Below are 27995 nucleotides of genomic sequence, written 5' to 3'. Positions count from 1 at the left end.
TTAGAATCAAGGGGCAATTGTGACATCATTTAGGACCTTTAAGGTTGCTGTGACACATCCATAACCTGAGTGGAAACCAGATTGCATACCAGAGAGAATATTATCGACATCAAGAAAGCCAGTCAGTTGATTATTGCCAAGTTTTTCCAACACTTTTGATAAACAGGGCAAAATAGAAATTGGCCTATAACAGATAGGATCAGCTTGATCTCCCCCTTTAAATAAAGGACACACCGTGGCTGCCTTCCAAGCACTGGGAACTTCCCCAGAGAGGAGAGACAGGTTAAAAAGGTCAGAGAAAGGCACAGCGATGATAGGGGCTGCAACCTTTAAAGAAGAAAGGATCTAAACCATGTGACCCAGATGTTTTTTTGGGGTCAAGTTTAAGGAGCTCCTTTAGCACCTCAAACTCAGTGACCGCCTGCAGGGAGAAACTTTGTAGCAGGGCAGGGGAAAAAGACGGAAGGCTAGTCACATAAAAGGGCTGGAAGATGAGGAAATGTTTGGACGGGGAAGGAGTATGAAAATGTATGCACTCACTAACTGTAAGTCGCTCTGGAAAAGAGCGTCTGCTAAATGACGTAAATGTAAAAAGGAGGCATGGCTGAGTCAAATAGGAATCCTGACTTAGTGAAGTGGTGATTAAAGAGCACAGCCATGGGCTCCTTGTCAGTAACAACCACATCATCAACATTAAGGGACATGGGCAGCTGTGAGGAGGAGGGTTTATTCTCCAGGTCTTTCACCGTTTTCCAGAACATTTTGGGGTTAGACCCACAGAGCGAGGACTGCTCCTTAAAGTAACTAACTTTAGGCTTCCGGATAGCCTGAGTGCACTTATTTCTCATTTGCCTGAACGAGAACCAGTCAGCCTGAGTATGCGTGTGCCGAGCCTTTTGCCAAATTGAATTTTTGAGGTGGAGTAACTCTGCCAGATCACGGTCGAACCAGGGCCGTGTTTGTTAACAATACCATTGACAATATCAAAAAATAAGGTCCAAGCGTCTTCGACAGAGGGGATCAAGCTGATTCTATACCAATTTACAGAGGCCAGGTCATGAAGGAAGGCTTGCTCATTAACGTTTTTTAGAAAGTGTCTATGACAAATCAGAACAGATCGTTTAACTGAGCAGCCATTACGAACACGAATATTGCTGTCCATCAATGATTCCCAACCAAATGTACTAAGCGGTTTTGACAAAAACAATGGATGTTGCCCTGAGAGTTGCGCAAAGTTGGTAGAATCTTATAAAAATGATTTACAGCTGTAATTGCTGCCAAAGGTGCTTCCACCAAGTATTAACTCTGGGGTCTGAAAACATACACAATCAAGACATCTTCATTTTAGCATTAGAACATTTTCTATAATTTTTCTTTCAATTTCAAAATGTGGAGCAGGTTGTGTAGATCGTTCGACTTCTTAAAAAATGCGATCCTTTTTACATTTAATTCTAACCCCCTAGAGTCGATGTCTGCGCTCCCAATTAAATCAAATGAGTATAATAATAAAAATCCCCATCAAAATGTGTCTGTTTAAGGTAGCACATTTTAAAAACAGTGAAAGGGGTATGTAGACTTTCACTAGACACTGGGTTGGGTTGGACACCAATACAATATATTCCTAAACCTTTAAATGGGTCAGAGCACAAAGACATTCAGGAAACAGCAGCACTGGCCTAAAGAGGCTCGCTGGGAGCCCCTTGGAATTCATCATAAACAATTCCCACAGTGTCATGTTGTCCACTGAAAATAACTTGGGTCCTCAGTGTATGAGACAGTGGAGAGTTGTGTGGGATATAAGCAGGAAGCAGGATCAGTGAGTTAGCCAGCTAACTGTCCAACATTGCTTGAAATAACGTCATCTTTTTAGAGATCGACTTAGACTTGGCAGGGTATAATTGGGCTCGTTTGAGTGGTAAGGCAAAAACAACCAACTGTAGACGAAAGTGAAGTCATGGGAGGGGGATGCAGAATGTTTTTTTGCCCGCGCTACAGACGGCTATATCGGTCCGCTAATACAGGACTAGTAAAAATCAACGCAGTGCACTACTTTTGTGAGAATTTATTTACTTGTATGTATTTTTTTAATTCCGATTTTTCAAGGAGTGATGCAGCACCCTTAGCACCCCTACTTCATGCGACAATGGACATTGATGTGGCTTTCCAACAGCAAGGTGCTGTGTTGCCGTTGTTTACAAAAGTTGTTCTTTATAATGTTGAAATAAACATGTCTCCAAACCCCATAATCACACAATCACAAACTGAAAATGTGTGTACATTGTACAATCAATTGGTGAGAGAGAACCTAAAATATATTAATTTGTACATATCCACTGTAAACATGAATTGCGGCAAAGTTGGTTCCTGTTTCAGTCATGTCTTTGGTCACGTTGGCGTTGGTCAAACAAAAACACCCTAATGATTGGTTGACAATACAGCCTCCCACAATGCAGAGCAACTGCCATAGCGATAGAGGACTCATATTTATATCTGGGCCATTATAGCATCTGTGACAGCATAAGGCAGCGCCATTGAGGCTACAACCCATAGGAATTCCCATCAAGTTGACTACTTTAAAATGGTGAAAGCATGGTGGAAGCCCTCAATGGTGCTGCCCATTCTAAAACAGCCTTTTGCCCACGATCATTCTCTATGGCAACTGCAAACACTTGCAGTCGATTGCAGTCCATTTTTTTAAAGTTCATGCAGTCGACATGTTGGCACAAGTCAGATTTTTCTCCGCTCATACAGGAGTAATATAGGCCAAGTACACTAATTTGGTTGGGGGAAAAAACGTAAAAACAAATCATAATTATATATATACAGTGGGGGAAAAAAGTATTTAGTCAGCCACCAATTGTGCAAGTTCTCCCACTTAAAAAGATGAGAGAGGCCTGTAATTTTCATCATAGGTACACGTCAACGATGACAGACAAAATGAGATTTTCTTTTCCAGAAAATCACATTGTAGGATTTTTAATGAATTTATTTGCAAATTATGGTGGAAAATAAGTATTTGGTCACCTACAAACAAACAAGATTTCTGGCTCTCACAGACCTGTAACTTCTTCTTTAAGAGGCTCCTCTGTCCTCCACTCGTTACCTGTATTAATGGCACCTGTTTGAACTTGTTATCAGTATAAAAGACACCTGTCCACAACCTCAAACAGTCAAATTCCAAACTCCACTATGGCCAAGACCAAAGAGCTGTCAAAGGACACCAGAAACAAAGTTGTAGACCTACACCAGGCTGGGAAGACTGAATCTGCAATAGGTAAGCAGCTTGGCTTGAAGAAATCAACTGTGGGAGCAATTATTAGGAAATGGAAGACATACAAGACCACTGATAATCTTCCTCGATCTGGGGCTCCACGCAAGATCTCACCCCGTGGGGTCAAAATGATCACAAGAACAGTGAACAAAAATCCCAGAACCACACAGGGGGACCTAGTGAATGACCTGCAGAGAGCTGGGACCAAAGTAACAAAGCCTACCATCAGTAACACACTACGCCGCCAGGGACTCAAATCCTACAGTGCCAGACGTGTCCCCCTGCTTAAGCCAGTACATGTCCAGGCCCGTCTGAAGTTTACTAGAGTGCATTTGGATGATCCAGAAGAGAATTGGGAGAATGTCATATGGTCAGATGAAACCAAAATATAACTTTTTGGTAAAAACTCAACTCGTCGTGTTTGGAGGACAAAGAATGCTGAGTTGCATCCAAAGAACACCATACCTACTGTGAAGCATGGGGGTGGAAACATCATGCTTTGGGGCTGTTTTTCTGCAAAGGGACCAGGACGACTGATCCGTGTAAAGGAAAGAATGAATGGGGCCATGTATCGTGAGATTTTGAGTGAAAACCTCCTTCCATCAGCAAGGGCATTGAAGATTAAACGTGGCTGGGTCTTTCAGCATGACAATGATCCCAAACACACCGCCCGGGCAACGAAGGAGTGGCTTCGTAATAAGCATTTCAAGGTCCTGAAGTGGCCTAGCCAGTCTCCAGATCTCAACCCCATAGAAAATCTTTGGAGGGAGTTGAAAGTCCGTGTTGTCCAGCGACAGCCCCAAAACATCACTGCTCTAGAGGAGATCTGCATGGAGGAATGGGCCAAAATACCAGCAACAGTGTGTGAAAACCTTGTGAAGACTTACAGAAAACGTTTGACCTGTGTCATTGCCAACAAAGGGTATATAACAAAGTATTGAGAAACTTTTGTTATTGACCAAATACTTATTTTCCACCATAATTTGCAAATAAATTCATTAAAAATCCTACAATGTGATTTTCTGGAAAAGAAAATCTCATTTTGTCTGTCATCGTTGACGTGTACCTATGATGAAAATTACAGGCCTCTCTCATCTTTTTAAGTGGGAGAACTTGCACAATTGGTGGCTGACTAAATACTTTTTTCCCCCACTGTATATATATTTCTTTTTAATTGTGATTTTTCAGGAAGTGCTGCAGCACCCTCAGCACACCTACTTCCCACAGCTACAGGAATACACCACTCTGTTTCAGTAACCTGTCTGTATATGTGATGAGGTGGTGTTGAAGGAGTCAGGCGCAGGACGGTAAATCACAGAATAACAGGCTTTAATCCGCAAAATACAGGTTTACGCAGAAATGCATCAAACACACTCCAGGGCACAAAACAGGTGCACTGGAAAATACTCCCGTCTATACAAAAATACACAAGCTCCACCGAGCTTCACTAACCTCCACAATAAAGAATCACCCACACAGACAAGGAAGCAGAGGGAACACTTATACAATGACTAATGAGGTAATAAGGACCAGGTGTGTGTGATTGAAGACAAGACAAATGGAGTGATGATAAATGGATCGGCAGTAGCTAGTAAGCCGGTGAAGCCGAACGCCGAAACCTGCCCGAATAAGGAGGGGAGGCAGCCTCGGCGGAAGTTGTGACAGTATAACCTGTTTTAAATTCCGCTATGCAATAATCTACCTCTCATGACGTGGTTTACAATATGAAACAAAAGGTGGATGAGCAATGTTTTGAGTGGGGACCACACCCATGGTGAACTATGCACACAGTCAAGTGTGTGTTTGTTTTTTTGGCTAGGAATGTGTTTGTTAGTAAAGTTTTGGCTCATTGTGCTATCTCATTTTACAGAGTCATGTGTGTTGTGGCTGACCAACTTTGGTGGGAAAGGGCCTACTGACAAACATTCACACACAAAAGCATACAGAGTACGCAGAGATTGACGAAGTACCACAGATTCCTGCAAGGAATACACATACAAAGATGTCTGACAGAAACATTCACATTGCAAACAACTGATTCAACACTCTGGAAATAACCAACAGTGATAGGAAATAATAATAACCCTGCAATAGTATGGACATTGGAAGGACAGAGACACTGTATAAACATCCCTAAGGGTCCCATTCATACAGTCACTGGTACAGTAAACATACATTTTCTGAGAGGCTGCTCAAAGGGCGTCAGTTAAAATGTTACCATCCACCCTCTTAAGAAGATTAACAAGCCAGCTAGCCACAATACCCTTTCATGCTTTCAGACTCAACCACCAATGATGTATCCCCCTACTAGTTTGCACGGCGTGATGCCCAGTGATAGCCTTTAAAGCTGAATTACCGAATACCGATCGTTGACCGCCAAAATACGTCAGAAGTGCGTATTTCCCTAAAATAAATGGCATTTATCAAGACGGTAATGCACTAATACACACTAAAAGCCTCTAATCTTATACAGTGTTTTTGGTATGAGGGATGGGGCCAAGATTCGGCGTGAAGCATCCACTCTGAACTCACGTGCGGACATTTTTTTTTTGGAATGTTTTCACAATCGACTCGCATTACCTCATAATGGCAACATTGTAAACTAGCACCCAGTGACGCAGTGGTGCTACTGATCTGGTTTGAATTCTTGGGCCTCTTTCCTCTCTCGTTCACCTAGTGACACCGGACCGGTCACATTCTCTCGCTCTCTCTCTTCTGTTTATTTCATTTGCCATGGTTCTCTTTCTTTCTGGCTGTCCACTTGTTTATTGTGGTGAGAGCCTGGTTTCCGTTGACCTCATGCAGTCTCAGGAAGGTCATATTTCGGTTGTCTTTCCCTCTTATTTTCTCTCTCCCTCTCTTCCTCTCTCTCTCTCTCTCTCTCTCTCTCTCTCGGTCTCACCTTCATCTTTCTTTCCAACTCCAGCCCTCTTTCAACACATGCTCATCTCTTCCTTTCTTCATTACTCCATCTTTCCTTCAGCACCTGCTCCCGCTCTCTCTTGAGGGTTCCTTTAAAGCATCATGCAGTGATATGCACTGAGCAAATACCGGAAAAACGCAGGTATCCTTTTCCACCATGATGTTGTTCATTAATGAAAGACTACTGCCTCATCTAATAAAACACAGATGCAAAACAGGAAAAATCTGTTCTCCCTTCCTTCTCCGTTTCCTGTCATGAAATTCTATTGTCTTTGACAAACAGAATACAAAGAGCTGGATAGCAATGGGAGGATATGAGGTTTTCTTTCCTATTGGCACTTTTGTTCATTGTTATGCTTCAAATCAGTATTAACAATGATTCGTTATTTAGGTTGATGTCATCTGTTGAGTACCTAAAAAGGCATTTAGGTAGAGGTTTGAAATGTGCCAATCACTAAAATTTGGAGAGGAGCACATCAGTGAATGTGTGCTAAATGCAACTAGATAGGTTTGATTGTGTCCTTGTCTTAAACAGTGCTGGTGGAGTGTATGTGTGTGTGCATGTGTGTGTCAGACATACAGTAAGCTTTCATTTTTGTATGTGCACAGTGTCTGTACTTACATAGTTGTATTTATTTGTGTGTACTGTATGCTCTTTTAGTTCGTTTCAGCATACCGTTTCCTACAAAGTTGGGGTATTTGTATGTGTTCCTGCCTCTGAATGTGCACGTGCGGGGGTGGACAATGCAAAACTCCTCAATCGTCTTATCTTGTATTTTTTCCTGCAAGTCTACACATTTGTGGTGATAGGAAGTGTCAAGGGCAAGTATGTTGGCCATCCTGACGTCAATGAAGTTGGACGGACCCGCGAAACAGGAATTCCAAAATCCTTCATTCCTTCTTTCTTCCTTCCATCCTCCACCTGATATCAATCTGGGCAGGCTGGAGAAGACTCTTCTCCAGTCTCTCTTTTTTGGACTCTTTCTATTTCATCGCTCTCTGATTGTGACGTCAGTGAAAGGGACGTTTATTGCGTTGTTGTTAAGTCGTCACGGTTCATTTCCTGTGATGATGATAGCTGTGAGGGGAGCAAACCTGGGTTCAAATAGTTTATTTTCTTTCAAATTAAACATTTGCTTAAACCAGTCTGGTGTCAGGTGGGCAGAGTTTGCACTTTATTCAATTGGTTCCATTGAGCCAGGGAAGCTAAATCAATCGCACAATCGCATTTGACAGGAAAACAAATACAATTTCAACCAGGGTCTGGAGGGGCGCTTGTTTTTATGCCCAGTGTCCACATGTTTTTATATCCCCCCCCTACCCCTTTGGCTCTGTCTATTAGTCTGTCAGTCTTCCTGTCTGTCTGTCTTTGGTGGAAAAAAGTTGACCACTTTCTATGACCACCTGTGTGTTATGCATTACGAAGGCATAGTGCATTATGAATTAATGCATTACAGCCTTTTGGGCATTCGCAGACTGCTATAGACAGACACAAGCTGTTATGAATGGTTATAGCAAGCCTAATAATGCAAATGCATACTTTGAATGTGATCTCAAAATGAACTTTCAAATGTAGTTTCAGGGATTATGAATTAACATAATGTGACTAAGAGGATTGGTTGAGTCTGGAGTTGACAAAGAGCTCACCTGACAGACAGACTCTGGTTACAGGAGGCTGGGGAGCGGCCGGAGACCTCCTAAAAACACAGAAGAGAGAGGAGAGAAACACTGGATATCAGTGCAGCACTGCACACACAGATGGACAAATGCATACCTGCGAGCAAACACACACACACACACACACACACACACACACACACACACACACACACACACACACACACTCTTTAGTGTACACACTTATTATTTAATATTGACCTTGAATAGGACCTAAATATAGTTCATTATCATGGGATTTAAGTATCAGCCCTGTGGTGACGCTAATATCCATGTAGCCACCCTTTGCCTTGATGACAGCTTTGCACACTCTCACAACAAGCTTCATGAGGTAGTCACCTGGAATGCATTTCAATTAACAGGTGTGCCTTGTTAAAAGTACATTTGTGGAATTTCTTTCCATCTTAATGCGTTTCCTTCTTAACACAATCAGTTGTGTTGTGACAAGGTAGGGTTGGTATACAGAAGATAGCCCTATTTGGTAAAAGACCAAGTCCATATTATGGCAAGAACAGCTCACATAAACAAAGAAAAATGACAGTCCATCATTACTTTAAGACATGAAGGTCAGTCAATGCGGAACATTTCAAGAACTTTGAAAGTTTCTTCAAGTGCAGTCGCAAAAATCATCAAGCACTATGATGAAACTGGCTCTCCTGAGGACCGCGACAGGAAAGGAAGACCCATAGTTACAGTGGGGAAAAAAGTATTTAGTCAGCCACCAATTGTGCAAGTTCTCCCACTTAAAAAGATGAGAGAGGCCTGTAATTTTCATCATAGGTACACGTCAACTATGACAGACAAAATGAGGAAAAAAAATCCAGAAAATCACATTGTAGGATTTTTTATTAATTTATTTGCAAATTATGGTGGAAAATAAGTATTTGGTCAATAACAAAAGTTTCTCAATACTTTGTTATATACTCTTTGTTGGCAATGACACAGGTCAAACGTTTTCTCTAAGTCTTCACAAGGTTCACACACTGTTGCTGGTATTTTGGCCCATTCCTCCATGCAGATCTCCTCTAGAGCAGTGATGTTTTGGGGCTGTCGCTGGGCAACACGGACTTTCAACTCCCTCCAAAGATTTTCTATGGGGTTGAGATCTGGAGACTGGCTAGGCCACTCCAGGACCTTGAAATGCTTCTTACGAAGCCACTCCTTCATTGCCCGGGCGGTGTGTTTGGGATCATTGTCATGCTGAAAGACCCAGCCACGTTTCATCTTCAATGCCCTTGCTGATGGAAGGAGGTTTTCACTCAAAATCTCACGATACATGGCCCCATTCATTCTTTCCTTTACACGGATCAGTCGTCCTGGTCCCTTTGCAGAAAAACAGCCCCAAAGCATGATGTTTCCACCCCCATGCTTCACAGTAGGTATGGTGTTCTTTGGATGCAACTCAGCATTCTTTGTCCTCCAAACACGACGAGTTGAGTTTTTACCAAAAAGTTATATTTTGGTTTCATCTGACCATATGACATTCTCCCAATCCTCTTCTGGATCATCCAAATGCACTCTAGCAAACTTCAGACGGGCCTGGACATGTACTGGCTTAAGCAGGGGGACACGTCTGGCACTGCAGGATTTGAGTCCCTGGCGGCGTAGTGTGTTACTGATGGTAGGCTTTGTTACTTTGGTCCCAGCTCTCTGCAGGTCATTCACTAGGTCCCCCCGTGTAGTTCTGGGATTTTTGCTCACCGTTCTTGTGATAATTTTGACCCCACGGGGTGAGATCTTGCGTGGAGCCCCAGATCGAGGGAGATTATCAGTGGTCTTGTATGTCTTCCATTTCCTAATAATTGCTCCAACAGTTGATTTCTTCAAACCAAGCTGCTTACCTATTGCAGATTCAGTCTTCCCAGCCTGGTGCATGTCTACAATTTTGTTTCTGGTGTCCTTTGACAGCTCTTTGGTCTTGGCCATAGTGGAGTTTGGAGTGTGACTGTTTGTGGTTGTGGACAGGTGTCTTTTATACTGATAACAAGTTCAAACAGGTGCCATTAATACAGGTAATGAGTGGAGGACAGAGGAGCCTCTTAAAGAAGAAGTTACAGGCCTGTGAGAGCCAGAAATCTTGCTTGTTTGTAGGTGACCAAATACTTATTTTCCACCATAATTTGCAAATAAATTCATAAAAAATCCTACAATGTGATTTTCTGGATTTTTCTTTCTCAATTTGTCTGTCATAGTTGACGTGTACCTATGATGAAAATTACAGGCCTCTCTCATCTTTTTAAGTGGGAGAACTTGCACAATTGGTGGCTGACTAAATACTTTTTTCCCCACTGTACCTCTGCTACAAAGGATAAGTTCATTAGAGTTAACTGCACATCAGATTGCAGCCCAAATAAATGCTTCACAGAGTGCAAGTAACAGACACATCTCAACATCAACTGTTCAGAGGAGACTGCGTGAATCAGGCCTTCATGGTCGATTGCATTCTCATGAAGCTGGTTGAGAGAATGCCAAGAGTGTGCAAAGGGTGGCTATTTGAAGAATCTCAAATATAAAATATATTTTGAATGAGTAGGTGTGTCCAAACTTTTGACTGGTACTGTATGTAAATCTGATATTTTAGTTTTAATTTGGTATAAATTAGCAAACATTTCTAAAAACCTGTTTTTGCTTTGTCATTATGGGGTATTGTGTGTAGATTGATGAGGTAAAAAAATAATTTAATACATTTTAGAATGAGTCTGTAACCTAACAAAATGTGGAAAAAGTCAAAGGGTCTGAATACTTTCCGAAGGCACTGTATAAATATATATAATGAACTATATATACACTATATACAAAAGTATTTGGACCCTTCAAATTAGTGGATTCGGCTACTTCAGCCACACCCCATGCAATCTCCATAGACAAACATTGGCAGTAGAGTAGCCTTACTGAAGAGCTCAGTGACTTTCAACGTGGCAACGTCATAGGATGCCACCTTTCCAACAAGTCAGTTCGTCAAACTTCTGCCCTGCTTGAGCTGCCCCGGTCAACTGTAAGTGCTGTTATTGTGAAGGGGAAACATCTAGTAGCAACAACGGCCGCGAAGTGGTAGGCCACACAAGCTCACAGAACAGGACCACTGAGTGCTGAAGCGTGTAGCGCGTAAAAATCGTCTGTCCTCGGTTGCAACACTCACTACCGAGTTCCAAACTGACTCTGGAAGCAACGTCAGCACAATAACTGTTCGTCGGGAGCTTCATTAAATGCGTTTTCATGGCCGAGCAGCCGCACATAAGCCTAAGATCACCATGCGCAATGCCAAGCGTCGGCTGGAGTGGTGTAAAGCTCACCGCCATTGGACTCTGGAGCAAAGGAAATGCGTTCTTTGGAGTGATGAATCACGCTTCACCACCTGGCAGTCCAACGGGCGAAACTGGGTTTGGCGGATGCCAGGAGGAGGAATAATGGTCTGGGGCTGTTTTTCATGGATCGGCCTAGGCCCCTGAAGGGGGTTCCAGTGAAGGGACATTTTTACGCTACAGCATACAATGATATTCTAGACGATTCTGTGCTTCCAACTTTGTGGCAACAGTTTGGGGAAAGCCCTTTCCTGTTTCAGCATGCCAATGCCCCTGTGCACAAAGCGAGGTCCATACAGATATGGTTTGTCGAGATCGGTGTGGAAGAACTTGACTGGCCTGCAAACAGCCCTGACCTCAACCCCATCAAACACATTTGGTATCAATTGGAGCGCTGACTGCGAGCCAGGCCTAATCGGCCAACATCAGTGCCTGACCTCACTAATGCTCTTGTGGCTGAATGGAAGCAAGTCCCCGCAGCAATGTTCCAACATCTAGTGGAAAGACTTCCCAGAAGAGTGGAGGCTGTTATAGCAGCAAAGGGGGGACAAACTCAATATTAATGCCCATGATTTTGGAATGAGATCTTCGACGAGAAGGTGTCCACATACTCTTGGTCATGTAGTGTATATATACTGAACAAAAATATAAACGCAACAATTTCAACGATTTTACTGAGTTACAGTTCATATAAGGAAATCAGTCAATTGAAATACATTTATTAGGCCCTAATCTATGGATTTCACATGACTAGGCAGGGGCGCAGACATGGGTGGGCCTGGGAGGGCATAGGCCCACCCACTTAGGAGCCAGGCCCACCCACTCAGAATGAGTTTTTCCCCACAAAAGGACTTTATTACAGACATAAATACTCTGTTTCATCAGCTAAATTCCCATGTACCAAATAAAAAATACAAGTTAAATGGGTTTCAAACGCATTTTCAACTCTACTGATGGTTATGTCACAAATAAAGTTACGTTATATAGAGAATTTGCCCACTCTGGAATTGGCACATGCGCTCAAGCCAACAACTCACAGACACAGTGCAGGTATAGCCTACATTATGAGATTATTGCGGACAAAAGAGCAAGATTATTTTTATTTGTCAAACGGCAGCCAAGAATCGATCATCATGGCGCCGGAGAAGATGGCTGCCGTTTTACAGCCCTCTAACCAATTGTACTATTATGTGTGTTTTTCCGCGTTATTTGTAATTTATTTTGTACATTATGTTTCTGCCATCGTCTCTTATAACCAAAAAGAGCTTCTGGATATCAGGACAGCGATTACTCACCTCGTATTGGACGAATCATTTTTCTTCAACGAGGCGGCCGCGAAGGATATCCTACAGGCACCCGACAAGGCCCAAATCCCCGTCATTCGCATGAGGAAGAGACGGAGATATCGTGGACGTAGGTCAGGGTGCCTTGTAAGGATCCGACGGCGAGCGAGTAAACTGCCGCTCCCATCAATCCTTTTAGCCAATCTTCAATCATTGGAAAATAAATTGGATGACCTAATATTACGGTTATCCTACCAACGGGACATAAAAAACTGTAATATCTTATGTTTCACCGAGTCGTGGCTGAACGACGACATGGATAACATAAAGCTAGCGGGCTATACGCTACATCAGCAGGATAGAATGGCTGACTCCGGTAAGACAAGGGGTGGCGGTCTGTGTATATTTGTAAACAACAGCTGGTGCACAAAATCAAATACTAAGGAAGTCTCGAGGTTTTGCTCGCCTGAGGTAGAGTATCTTATGATAAGCTGTAGACCACACTATTTACCAAGAGAGTTTTCATCTATATTTTTCATAGCTGTCTATTTACCACCACAAACCAATGCTGGCATTAAGATTGCACTGAATGAGCTGTATAAGGCCATAAGTCAACAGGAAAATGCTCATCCAGAGGCAGCGCTCCTAGTGGCCGGGGACTTTAATGCAGGGAAACTTAAATCCGTTCTACCTAATTTCTACCAGCATGTTAAATGTGCAACCAGAGGAAAAAAAACTCTAGACCACCTTTACTCCACACACAGAGACGCATAGAAAGCTCTCTCTCGCCCTCCATTTGGCAAATCTGACCATAACTCTATCCTCCTGATTCCTGCTTATAAGCAAAAACTAAAGCAGGAAGCACCAGTGACTCGGTTAATAAAAAAGTGGTCAGATGACGCAGATGCTAAGCTACAGGACTGTTTTGCTAGCACAGACTGGAACATGTTCCGGGATTCGTCAGATAGCATTGAGGAGTACACCACATCAGTCACTGGCTTCATCAATGAGTGCATCGATGATGTCGTCCCCACAGTGACCGTACGTACATACCCCAACCAGAAGCCATGGATTACAGGAAACATCCGCACTGAGCTAAAGGGTAGAGCTGCCGCTTTCAAGGAGCGGGACTCTAACCCGGACGCTTATAAGAAATCCCGCTATGCCCTCCGACGAACCATCAAACAGGCAGAGTCAATACAGGACTAAGATTGAATCGTACTACACCGGCTCTGACGCTCGTCGGATGTGGCAGGGCTTGAAAACTATTACAGACTACAAAGGGAAGCACAGCCGCGAGCTTCCCAGTGACACAAGCCTACCAGACGAGCTAAACCACTTCTATGCTCGCTTCGAGGCAAGCAACACTGAAGCATGCATGAGAGCACCAGCTGTTCCGGATGACTATGTGATCACGCTCTCCGTAGCCGATGTGAGTAAGACTTTTAAGCAGGTCAACATTCACAAGGCCGCAGGGCCAGACGGATTACCAGGACGTGTACTCCGAGCATGTGCTGACCAACTGGCAAGTGTCTTCACTGACATTTTCAACATGTCCCTGACTGAGTCTGTAATACCAACATGTTTCAAGCAGACCACCATAGTCCCCGTGCCCAAGGACACTAAGATAACCTGCCTAAATGACTACCAACCCGTAGCACTGACGTCTGTAGCCATGAAGTGCTTTGAAAGGCTGGTCATGGCTCACATCAACACCATTATCCCAGAAACACTAGACCCACTCCAATTTGCATACCGCTCCAACAGATCCACAGATGATGCAATCTCTATTGCACTCCACACTGCCCTTTCCCACCTGGACAAGATGAACACCTACGTGAGAATGCTATTCATGGACTACAGCTCAGCATTCAACACCATAGTGCCCTCAAAGCTCATCACTAAGCTAAGGATCCTGGGACTAAACACCTCCCTCTGCAACTGGATCCTGAACTTCCTGACGGGCCGCCCCCAGGTGGTAAGGGTAGGTAACAACACATCTGCCACACTGATCCTCAACACAGGGGCCCCTCAGGGGTGCGTGCTCAGTCCCCTCCTGTACTCCCTGTTCACCCATGACTGCATGGCCAGGCACGACTCCAACACCATCATTAAGTTTGCCTACGACACAACAGTGGTAGGCCTGATCACCGACAACGATGAGACAGCCTATAGGGAGGAGGTCAGAGACCTGGCCGTGTGGTGCCAGGATAACAACCTCTTCCTCAACGTGACCAAGACAAAAGGAGATGATTGTGGACTACAGGAAAAAAAAGAGGACTGAGCACGCCCCCATTCTCATCGACTGGGCTGTAGTGGAACAGGTTGAGAGCTTCAAGTTCCTTGGTGTCCACATCACCAACAAACTATCATGGTCCAAACACACCAAGACAGTCGTGAAGAGGGCACGACAAAGCCTATTCCCCCTCAGGAGACTGAAAAGATTCGGCATGGGTCCTCAGATCCTCAAAAAATAATACAGCTGCACCATCGAGAGCATCCTGACTGGTTGCATCACCGCCTGGTATGGCAACTGCATGGCCTCCGACCGCAAGGCACTACAGAGGGTAGTGCGTACGGCCCAGTACATCACTGCCATCCAGGACCACTATACCAGGCGGTGTCAGAGGAAGGCCCTCAAAATTGTCAAAGACTCCAGCCACCCTAGTCATAGACTGTTCTCTCTGCTACCGCACGGCAAGCGGTACCGGAGTGCCAAGTCTAGGTCCAAAAGACTTCTCAACAGCTTCTACCCCCAAGCCATAAGACTCCTGAACAGCTAATCATGGCTACCCGGACTATTTGCACTGCCCCCCCACCCCATCTTTTTACGCTGCTGCTACTATAGCCTCCCTACTGTTATTTTATTTACTTCTGCTCTTTTTTTCTCAACACTTTTTTGTTGTTGTTTTATTTTACTTTTTTATTAAAAATAAATGCACTGTTGGTTAAGGGCTGTAAGTAAGCATTTCACTGTAATGTCTGCACCTGTTGTATTCGGCGCATGTGGCCAAAACAATTTGATTTGATTTGATTTGATCATGCCACCAGAATAAGACCCTTGATATTTATTGGAAAGGAGCTCAACCTCATCACCGTGCACTTTCACCACCCTGTGAAGTGCATCATAACTTATTTCATCTGTAGCCTTATAAACTGCATGCTTTCCGGAGTCGAAGTGGGAGGACCACACAACATGTCATCACGTTAATCCAAGTTTACTTCCATATGTTGGTTATTATCTCAATATTTGTGCATAAAAGCGTTTCCACTGCCATTTCTTGCATAATCCAATTTACACACAAAAAGATCCTACCTTTTCTAGCATATTTTGTTTTGTCAACATTTGGAATGGCTACTGTCAAATTTGCTGTTTCCATCAGGCCTGTCTTTACTTGCATAAAAAGGTTGGATGGAAACCTGGTTATTGATACACTGGTTATTGATACACTGTGGTCCATTGGCGGCGAAAGAAATGAGCGCATAGAACTCAGATAGCCTATGGGCCAATGCAGCACTAGGCCTATAACCTCCATCATCAACTAAGTAAAATACATACAGTTGAAGTAGGAAGTTTACATACACCTTAGCCAAATACATTTAAACTCAGTTTCACTATTCCTGACATTTAATCCTAGTAAAAAATTCCCTGTCTTAGGTCAGTTAGGATCACCACTTTATTTTAAGAATGTGAAATGTCAGAATAATAGTAGAGAGAATAATTTATTTCAGCTTTTATTTCTTTCATCACATTCCCAGTGGGTCAGAAGTTTACATACACTCAATTAGTATTTGGTAGCATTGCCTTTAACTTGTTTAACTTGGGTCAAACGTTTTGGGTAGCCTTCCACAAGCTTCCAACAATAAGTTGGGTGAATTTTGGCCCATTCCTCCTCTGACAGAGCTGGTGTAACTGAGTCAGGTTAGTAGGCCTCCTTGCTCGCACACGCTTTTTCAGTTCTGCCCACAAATTCTATAGGATTGAGGTCAGGGCTTTGTGATGGCCACTCCAATACCTTGACTTTGTTGTCCTTAAGCCATTTTGCCACAACTTTGGAAGTATGCTTGGGGTCATTGTCCATTTGGAAGACCCATTTGTAACCAAGCTTTAACTTCCTGACTGATGTCTTGAGATGTTGCTTCAATATATCCACATAATTTTCCTTCCTCATGATGCCATCTATTTTGTGAAGTGCACCAGTCCCTCCTGCAGCAAAGCAACCCCACAGCATGATGCTGCCACCCCCATGCTTCACGGTTGGGATGGTGTTCTTCGGCTTGCAAGCTATCCCCTTTTTCCTCCAAACATAACAATGGTCATTATGGCCAAACAGTTATATTTTTGTTTCATCAGACCAGAGGACATTTCTCCAAAAAGTACGATCTTTGTCCCCATGTGCAGTTGCAAACCGTAGTCTGCCTTTTTTATGGCGGTTTTGGAGCAGTGGCTTCTTCCTTGCTGAGCGGCCTTTCAGGTTATGTCGATATAGGACCCGTTTTACTGCGGATATAGATACTTTTGTACCTGTTTCCTCCAGCATCTTCACAAGGTCCTTTGCTGTTGTTCTGGGATTTATTTGCACTTTTCGCACCAAAGTACGTTCATCTCTAGGAGACAGAATGCGTCTCCATCCTGAGCGGTATGACGGCTGCGTGGTCCCATGGGGTTTATACTTGCGTACTATTGTTTGTACAGATGAACGTGGTACCTTCAGGCATTTGGAAATTGCTCCCAAGGATGAACCAGACTTGTGGAGGTCTACAATTTCTTTTCTGAGGTCTTGGCTGATTTCTTTTGATTTTCCCATGATGTCAAGCAAAGAGGCACTGAGTTTGAAGGTAGGCCTTGAAATACATCCACAGGTACACCTCCAATTGACTCAGATTATGTCAATTAGCCTATCAGAAGCTTCTAAAGCCATGACATCATTTTCTGGAATTTTCCAAGCTGTTTAAAGGCACAGTCAACTTAGTGTATACTTCTGACCCACTGGAATTGTGATACAGTGAATTATAAGTGAAATAATCTGTCTGTAAACAATTGTTGGAAAAATTACTTGTGTCATGCACAAAGCAGATGTCCTAACCGACTTGCCAAAACTATAGTTTGTTAATAAGAAATTTGTGGAGTGGTTGAAAAACGAGTTTTAATGAGTCTAACCTAGTGTATTTAAACTTCCGACTTCAACTGTAGGCCTAAAGCCGACAAATAAAAACAGTATAAAATATCCTGATGAAATTTCTGGTTCTTTCAATCACATTCATCTCTCTACTCATATATATACAGTGGGGAGAACAAGTATTTGATACACTGCCGGTTTTGCAGGTTTTCCTACTTACAAAGCATGTAGAGGTCTGTAATTTTTATCATAGGTACACTTCAACTGTGAGAGACGGAATCTAAAACAAAAATCCAGAAAATCACATTGATTTTTAAGTAATTCATTTGCATTTTATTGCATGACATAAGTATTTGATCACCTACCAACCAGTAAGAATTCCGGCTCTCACAGACCTGTTAGTTTTTCTTTAAGAAGCCCTCCTGTTCTCCACTCATTACCTGCATAAAAGACACCTGTCCACACACTCAATCAAACAGACTCCACCCTCTCCACAATGGCCAAGACCAGAGATCTGTGTAAGGACATCAGGGATAAAATTGTAGACCTGCACAAGGCTGGGATGGGCTACAGGACAATAGGCAAGCAGCTTGGTGAGAAGGCAACAACTGTTGGCGCAATTATTAGAAAAAAGTTAAAGATGACGGTCAATCACCCTCGGTCTGGGGCTCCATGCAAGATCTCACCTCGTGGGGCATCAATGATCATGAGGAAGGTGAGGGATCAGCCCAGAACTACACTGCAGGACCTGATCAATGACCTGAAGAGAGCTGGGACCACAGTCTCAAAGAAAACCATTAGTAACACACTACGCCGTCATGGATTAAAATCCTGCAGCGCACGCAAGCCAGCGCATGTCCAGGCCCGTCTGAAATTTGCCAATGACCATCTGGATGATCCAGAGGAGGAATGGGAGAAGGTCATGTGGTCTGATGAGACAACAATTGAGCTTTTTGGTCTAAACTCCACTCGCCGTGTTTGGAGGAAGAAGAAGGATGAGTACAACCCCAAGAACACCATCCCAACCGTGAAGCATGGAGGTGGAAACATCATTCTTTGGGGATGCTTTTCTGCAAAGGGGACAGGACGACTGCACCGAATTGAGGGGAGGATGGATGGGGCCATGTATCGCGAGATCTTGGCCAACAACCTCCTTCCCTCAGTAAGAGCATTGCAGATGGGTCGTGGCTGGGTCTTCCAGCATGACAACGACCTGAAACACACAGCCAGGGCAACTAAGGAGTGGCTCCGTAAGAAGCATCTCAAGGTCCTGGAGTGGCCTAGCCAGTCTCCAGACCTGAACCCAATAGAAAATCTTTGGAGGGAGCTAAAAGTCCGTATTGCCCAGCGACAGCCCCGAAACCTGAAGGATCTGGAGAAGGTCTGTATGGAGGAGTGGGCCAAAATCCCTGCTGCAGTGTGTGCAAACCTGGTCAAGACCTACAGGAAACGTATGATCTCTGTAATTGCAAACAAAGGTTTCTGTACCAAATATTAAGTTCTGCTTTTCTGATGTATCAAATACTTATGTCATGCAATAAAATGCAAATTAATTACTTAAAAATCATACAATGTGATTTTCTGGATTTTTGTTTTAGATTCAGTCTCTCACAGTTGAAGTGTACCTATGATAAAAATTACAGACCTCTACATGCTTTGTAAGTAGGAAAACCTGCAAAATCGGCAGTGTATCAAATACTTGTTCTCCCCACTGTATATATACATTTCAACACTTCATATCTATCCCCTTACATCATATAATTCCTTGGATTTCAACATTACAGCTACAACAGTACACATGCTCGGGAGCCATTCAAAGTAGCAAGTTTTGTACAATCAGAAATGGCTTGTAGTTTACTTTCAGAAAGTATTCATACATTAAAAAAAAAAAATTCTTCATACCCCTTGACTTATTCCACATTTTGTTGTGTTACAGCCTGAATTCTAAATGGATTGATCACCCATCTACACACAATACCCCATAATGACAAACTGAAAAAAATGTTTTTAGAAATGTTTGCAAATGTGTTGAAAATGAAATACATAAATATCTCATTTACATAAGTATTCACACCCCTGAGTCAATACATGATAGAATCACCTTCGGCAGCGATTACAGCTGTGAGTCTGGGTAAAAGTCTCTAAGAGCTTTGCACACCTGGATTGTACAATATTTGCACATTATTATTTTTAAAATTATTCAAGCTTCATTGCTAGACAGCCATTTTCAAGTCTTGCCATACATTTTCTAGCTGATTTAAGTCAAAACTGTAACTAGGCACATCCTATGTGGTCTTGGTAAGCAACTCCAGTGTATATTTGGCCTTGTGTTTTAGGTTATTGTCCTACTGAAAGTTGAATTTGTCTCCCAGTGTCTGTTGGAAAGCAGACTGAACCAGGTTTTCCTCTAGGATTTTGCCTGTGCTTAGCTCTATTCCGTTTCTTTTTATCCTAAAAAACTCCCTAGTCCTTGCCGATGACAAGCATACCCATAACATTATGCAGCCACCACCATGCTTGAAAATATGATGTGTTGTGTTGTGTTGGATTTGTCCGAAACATAACACTTTGTATTCAGGACATAAAGTTAATTTCTTTGCCACATTCTTTGCAGTTTTACTTTAGTGCCTTATTGCAAACAGGATGCATCTTTTGGAATATTTTTATTCTGTATAGGCTTCCTTCTTTTCACTCTGTCATTTAAATTAGTATTGTGGAGTAACTACAATGTTGTTGATCCATCCTCAGTTTTCTCCTGTAACAGCCATTAAACTCTGTAACTGTTTTAAAGTCACCATTGGCCTCATCATGAAATCCCTGGGTGGTTTCCTTCCTCTTCGGCAACTGAGTTAGGATGACGCCTGTATCTTTGTAGTAACTGGGTGTATTGATACACCATCCAAAGTGTAATTAATAACTTCACCATGCTCACAGGGATATTCAAATGTCTGCTTTTTTTTTTTTTACTCATCTACCAATAGTTTCCCTTCTTTGTGAGGCATTGGAAAACCTCCCTGGTCTTTGTGGCTGAATCTGTGTTTGAAATTCACTGCTTGACTGAGGGACCTTACAGATAAATATATGTGTGGGGTACAGAGATGAGGTAGTTATTCAAAAATCATTATTGCACACAGAGTCCATGCAACTTATTATGTTACTTGTTAAGCAAATCTTTACTACTGAACTTATTTAGGCTTGCCATAGCAAAGGGGTTGAATACTTATTGACTCAAGACATTTCAGCTTTTCCTTTTTAATGAATTTGTAAAAATGTCTAAAAACATAATTCCACTTTGACTATTGTGTGTAGGCCAGTGACACAAAATCTCAATTGAATCCATTTAAAATTCAGGCTGTAACACAACAAAAATGTGGAAAAAGTCAAGGGTGCAAATACTTTCTGAAGGTGGTGTCGCAGTATGAAATCATCAACTTGACACGAGTGCCACCTAGTGGTTGGTTGAAACCTCAGGTCAAACTCTCCTGTATATAATTCTCTAGCACACTGGTTACACCAACTGATATGTGTCTTCTTATGTTGCATTTACCCATGGGTGTACCACCGGCCACACTAAATTCATCAGCCACAAAGACTTGTTACCAAGTTTCAGGGCAGATGTAACACACCTTCTTTATTTTATTGTGGATTTAGATAACTATACAAATGCATTGCATACAAATCCAATGTACATACTACATGCATGAGTTATTACATTTCAGATGGAAGCAAATTGTAGGTTCACTTACTTATTAGAGGTGCATTGTACATTGGTCAAGGTGGTGAAGTTGTTCCTCACTGTGCGAAGACTGGCAAGAACCTAAAGCCAGACAGCACATCTAATGTTAAATCACATAATCATTCCGTAATAATCCATAATTCATAATCATGTATATCTAAATGTACATTCACAAATGGAGGAAACATTTACCTGAGCAAAAGGAGTCACAATCAGGTCTTCCCCATGCCTGAAGGAAAACAATAAAGTCAGAGCTATATTATACTGAACAAAAATATAAACGAACGCAACATGCAACATTTCTGGGATCTTTTATTTCAGCTCATGAAACATGGGACCAACACTTTACATGTTGCGTTAAATACATATTTCACCCAGGTAAAACTACGACACTACTTTGAAGCAGACTCACAGTTCTCCGGCGACCGAGGAGTTGCGGGACAACTCGCGGGACTTGGGCGACATGTCGTAGTCCGAGTCGGAGCGGTAGAGGAAGGACTCGCGGCGCTGCCCGTGGCCCCCCATGTTGGGGTGCAGGACCAGGCCGGAGCTCGGGGACGCCTGGGGGTCCGACGGGCTGCAGCATGCAGACGGGGCATTCTCCACATCGAAGCTGCAGTAAGACACAGGAGAGAGAGAAAAACAGATGACAGACTCACAGCGATGCACCTAGAATAGAGCAGGGAAGAGTAGAGTAGAGTAGAATAGAATAGTCCACCCCAGAGTGGCAATTTGCAAGCAAACAGTGTAATCATAAGCAATGAAATATTGAATATTGAAATTAGTTGAAAACCTAGACTGTGATAACAGTACCAATAGGAGTTTTTTCTAGGCACCGTGCTTCTGTTTCTGCATTGCTTGTTCTTTGGGGTTTTAGGCTAGGTATCTGTAAAGCACTTTGTGACAACTGGTGATGTAAAAAAGGGCTTTACAAAAAATATTGTTGATTAATTGAATAGGTGACAGTGAAGTGAACTGCTGTATGACAGGACCTGTACAGTTAAATGCTAAAAATGTTTATTCTATTCTACTGAGCCATTTACTTTATGTTCATATTCTTATTTTTTATTTCCTATTGTTGTTGCATTGTTGAGAAGGAACCTGCAAGTAAGCATTTCGTTGGACGGTGTATACCATGTGTATCCTGTACATACGACTAATAAAACTTGAAACTTGAAACCTGTACATACAGTGATACAGGAGAGCACACCATTATAAGCACACCATATTTCGGTGCACAGAGCTAAGGCAGAAATGCCTTGTGTTTGATGGCTTATAATGATGCAGATTACACGCAAATGGCTCATAAGCAGATGACAGAAAATAACCGGATTTCCTCTACTGATGATGCCAAACATTACAGGGTGGCAGAGAGGTCAAGAGGTGAGCAGCCAAGGCATGTGAGCAGAGCAGAAGCTAGATAGAATATCCTGCTCAGAGGGAGGGATGCAAACAGAGTTGTACAAACAGAGATAAGGCACCAACTAAGTGTGTGTGTGTGTGTGTGTGTGTGTGTGTGTGTGTGTGTGTGTGTGTGTGTGTATGTGTGTGTGTATATTTGAAACGTGCACACTCCAAATCCAATATGCACCAAACACTACCCAACAACACTACTACATCTAAAGCCTCACAGTTGAGCCTATAATACAGTAGCCCAGCAGCATTTACCCCCACTGTAGTCCCTTCATGTAGGATTATCCCAGAACATATCTCCATATCCCACTAAGGCATTTCCTACTCCCACACCTCCCAGCGACCATCAGATTGACATAATCGATGTTAAATACAAGCGTAGGAACACACACACGCACACACACACACACACACACTTTTTTAATCTTACACTGAACCCCAGCATGTTAGTACAGTACATCTGCTGTAAATGTGTATTCAAAGTATTCATATTGCATTGCAAACACACAGAGGAATTCACCACCAAAGTAGTACATTTTCACAATATCTTTGCAAATCATTATTGTGCAAGGGCAATCCTATCTGAAATGACTTACTGTACAGTAAGTAAATGTTGCAACACAGCCATTCTACAATCTATCATACACAGGTATTTATACCAATACTGCAACCTAAAAAAGTATGAGAGAAAGAAAGAAAGACTGACACAGACAGACAGACAGAAAAATAAACTAATAATCAAACAAACAGACGAAGAACTAAAGGAAGAAAGAAGAGAGTCACCTGTGAGTGGTGGAGGGGGAGCGACTCCTGACCACCTCCTCACTAAAGTCAAAGTGCACCTTGCCTATGTGACAGATAGGTGACCTGGTGTACAGCACCTCCCCTGCACCACCTCCTCCCTCCTTCCTCCTCCGGATGGACATTTTGATTTCTCCTTTCTTTAATCAGGTTATCACAGACACTCGGAGCACACACACACCCCTCCTCACACTGACACTACGCTTTGCTCCTGAGCGCAATATCCCTGACCAGAGGCCAACAGTGTGATGGCACAGGATTGGCTTGGCTGAGGGTAGAGGGTAGATCTGGGCTGGACTACAGGGAATGGATTGTCTCTCTTTGTCTTTTTCTGTTCCTGTAGTATGTTCAGTCATCTGACTCTTGGTTCCACTGTGTCTGTCTAAATGGCTTGGAGGCATATAAGGGGGGACATTACAAGGTTATTGGTATCACGGGCAAGACAGAGAGTGACTTGAAAGAGAGAGAGAGAGAGAGAGAGAGAGAGAGAGAGAGAGAGAGAGAGAGAGAGAGAGAGAGAGAGAGAGAGAGAGAGAGAGAGAGAGAGAGAGAGAGAGAGAGAGAGAGAGAGAGAGAGATATGAAAGATTGAAGAATAAAGGTCAGCACAGTCACCACCAGAGGGCAATCCTTGTCATGTAAAAATATTTTGGCTGCGAGGTTAAATGTCTGATATTGCTTATAGTGGACTTCAGGAAAACATCAAAGCCATTGGTCGCATGTGACAACCCTGCCTGATGCCTAAATTTGATGCCATGCTTCCACCAGCACTTTGAAGCTATCAGTACAGTACTTATCACAAGAGCACGATGACGCTAGTTTGTGCTCCCATAAGTCTCAAAGAAGATGACTAGCAATCCTATTAGTCATCTTAAAGTGGAACTGACAGCGTTTTAACTACTTTGCAGATATGAAACAAACAGTCAATCATAATATCAGTGAAAAATATCAAATTCCCAGTTTATGCTACAATACCAACTTTAAGAGGTTTTAAAAATAGGTTATATTTGACTCAAAATGCCATGACGTAGAGTAAGCCATTGTTGTCAGAATAGATGGATGCAGTTCAATGCATGATTAATATAACTAATTCACCAATACGTTGTTTTGGTAGTCCAACAAATATTGTTATCAAGTGTGCTTTCCCTTCCCTAAATCACAGCTGGCCTGGTAAATTGTTTGCTGGCACCAGGCAGCCATTCGGGATTCAGTTTCAATTACTCAATATTTTTGACAAAAAGGACAAACGTAACTAAGGCTGGGAATGTCAATACAATCAAACTAGCAAGGGCAATGACCACAAGTCAGTCATAACGTGGCTAATAGGCTAGCGTATCTATTTATGTAGCTATTTATTTAGCAAGCTAAAAATAGAGCCTAACGTTAGCTAGCTAACTAACTAGCTGCTGGGAGGATATTTATTTATTTTATTTTATTTATTTTTTCACCTTTATTTAACCAGGTAAGCCAGTTGAGAACAAGTTCTCATTTACAACTGCGACCTGGCCAAGATAAAGCAAAGCAGTGCGATAAAAACAACAACACAGAGTTACATATGGGGTAAAACAAAACATAAAGTCAAAAATACAACAGAAAATATATATACAGTGTGTGCAAATGTAGCAAGTTATAGAGGTAAGGCAATACATAGGCTATAGTGCAAAATAATTACAATTAGTATTAACACTGGAATGATAGATGTCATGTCATTGGATGAGTGGCCAACTTTTTCCTCCCATATTGTTTTTCGGTGGCTACAGCTAGAGATGCAGGTGTCATTTGGTTAGCTAGCAAGAAATGTGAATCACTTTGCTACCTAGCTATGCTGAACTTGAACGACTATCCACAGTTAGCATATCTCTTAGTTGTCAATCAAATGTATTTGGCATCGATCAAATGGGCGGGCAGGCAGGCAAGTTCCCATTCAGTTGTCAAAAGGTGGGTTGGGATAAGCATGCATTGGCAGGCAAGCTGCAGAAGGGCGAGCAGGCTACTATTCCCCATCGTTTATTAACGCAATTTTGACTGCCAACTACAAGCTGAAAAAGTTTGAGAAGGTTTATCTACTGTTCCCTCGTTAGATTTTTAGCTCATCTCGCTCTGGCTAACATTAGTTGTTGATCTTGTTGTTGTTGTGCATAGGCAACTGAGGGAGAAATATCCTACTTCTTCATGGTTGTTTGATCAATAGGACTGTGAAGTTCCCAAATGTAAGAGGACTCCCGTGATGTATTTTGTGGCTTTTGGCGAATGCGTTCTAATGATCTAAAGTCGTGCTGTTGCTACTGCCTGTAAACACACAGTCCGGTTCAAAGTGGATGATGGCAGGCTAGTGTGGAAAATGGCTTATTTGCATATAGGCCTACTGTAGCTCTGATTGGCTATGGCGCACGGTTTGTGTAGAGTCCGGTCCTGGACAAGACTGACATGTTTTTATTAGGTTTTATTTACTGCAGTGTCTATTAATTGTCCAAACGCACTGCCGCTTTCCCACTCTATTTTGCTATAGATTTCACATTTTTTACATTTACATTTTTAGTCATTTAGAAGACGCTCTTATCCAGAGCGACTTACAGGAGCAATTAGGGTTAAGTGCCTTGCTTAAGGGCACATCGACAGATTTTTCACCTAGTCGGCTCGGGGATTAGAACCAGCGACCTTTCGGTTACTGGCACAACGCTCTTACCCACTAAGCTACCTGCCACCCCACAATGCCTTACTATACCATACGTCATTCCCAAACTTTCTATAAAAATATTAAAACGTGAAAATGACCGTATCTAAGTGCTCGATTTCAGAAAATGTTTTAAAAAAGGCATCATATTCTTCCTGGGGGTGTATATGAACAGATTTTAGTAAGATTTCATGTTGCTAAAATGCTCTCAGTTCCACTTTAATGAACATTAATAATGCCTGCTATAGTGTTTCTTTAAATCAGGGATCTCAAACTAACAGTTTGGGGGCCACATCAGGCTTGCTTTTTGTGACCCCCATGATAACTGCAAGACTGACATTGACCCCAGGTAATTTGGTTTAAAATTCTGGCTTTAAACAAAGGAATGTATCCATTACTGTGTTAGAGTAGTGGAAAAGCAAAATGCTCTCAAGGGGGACAGAGGGGATGACGTACTCTGCAGTGTCTGACCAGAGATGTGGAGTAGAGGGGAGTAGGGAATAGGACAGGGTAGGAGACACTCAGTAAAGGGTCATGGGCCTGGGCCAAACACAGCCAAAGGGATGGAATGATGACATTTGTCCAACTATAGGCCTTTTTCTAAACCTTTGAATTCACTTTTAGAAACACCATATTTGCGCAATGCCGCCCGGTAGTCTATAGCCTAGTTTGTAAGTTAATTTAGCCTAGCAGATGCTCTTATATTCCCATGCCCTAACCATAGTCAACACAAATCTATTTTGTAATAACAATATAATGGAGTAGAATATTTGAAAATTATATTTTCCCAAATGAAAAAAAGTGGTGGCATGTGTGCGCAATGATAATTAAACTGGCAACGTCGAGCGCTGGAGAGGGGGAGCGGGAATAGACGTGACAAAATCAAAATGTCTTCGGTGCGTCATCATGCACTCATTCATTGTCTTCCCATCAATTATACAGGCTGTCAGTGACCTATTTCTTGGTCGATTTATATCAATATCTTTGCGCATTACTAGTGGTGGGGTAGGCTAAATAAATACCGGAGCAAAATTGGAGCAGGAGCACTACAAAAATAATATGCTCTGCTCCAGCCAAATTATGCACGCTCCCCTCCAGCTCCACTCCACCCACATGCGCTGATCAGGAGGAAGCTCAATGCCCCCCAATTGATCCTTTGCTAAGCCCTGCCCCCCATAGTTACTGTTGCAACCTCAGTATAATTTATTCACGGGAACCTGATAAAATTATGTTTGTGCTGTGGCTAGCCACTGAATGGCTCTGAATTCACTGTCGGCATGGAGTCAAAGCTACTAACCACTTTTGGAGCTAACTAGTGCTCTCAAATCGTATCCTGATGTCGACAGCAGATGGGAGTTGTATTCATAACATGGCCAACTTAGCTAGCTAACATACATTTCAAGAAAACAAGTTATATTAAGTGGCTAGCTAGCTAGCTAGCATTATCAACGTTTGGTGGTCAGTGAGACTGAGAACTAGCTAATCAGCTGAGCTAGCAAACAATGTAACGAAAGTATAATTTCGGATTAGAAAAATACTCTAACAGGCTCTGCATTTCAGGAATCACAGTAGCAAGTACCCTTGGTGCACTGTTAAATTATTAGCCATTTAAACAATTTATTTCTTGACATCACAGGCTTTTATGCATTTGAAACGTGAGCTTGTCGACGACAATTGCTATTAGTGATGTGCAGTTCACAAACAATTTGTTCTATTTTAACAAGTTTCAAGTTTTAATGTCACGTGCAAAAATACAGTGAAATGCCTTTCTTGCAAGCTCCAAATCCAACAATCTAG

General features: G+C 42.5%; 1 protein-coding gene across 1 annotated transcript in view; it reads right to left on the bottom strand.

Moving 5' to 3' along the window:
- Positions 1-27995, bottom strand: part of LOC121534953 (cAMP-specific 3',5'-cyclic phosphodiesterase 4B) — a 155096-nt gene that overhangs the window by 49232 nt on the left and 77869 nt on the right. Inside the window, exons 4-7 of the mRNA XM_041841588.2 lie at positions 21724-21924; positions 21504-21540; positions 21322-21392; positions 7841-7890 (exon numbers count right to left, since the gene is read on the bottom strand). Of these exons, the coding sequence (XP_041697522.1) occupies positions 7841-7890; positions 21322-21392; positions 21504-21540; positions 21724-21924 (359 nt within the window). The remainder of the gene's footprint in view (positions 1-7840; positions 7891-21321; positions 21393-21503; positions 21541-21723; positions 21925-27995) is intronic.

The sequence above is a fragment of the Coregonus clupeaformis genome, chromosome 21, assembly GCF_020615455.1.
Source record: "Coregonus clupeaformis isolate EN_2021a chromosome 21, ASM2061545v1, whole genome shotgun sequence".
Lineage (NCBI taxonomy): Eukaryota > Metazoa > Chordata > Actinopteri > Salmoniformes > Salmonidae > Coregonus > Coregonus clupeaformis.
Note: the sequence above shows the minus strand (reverse complement) of the source record. Positions and strands in the feature narration are given on the sequence as shown.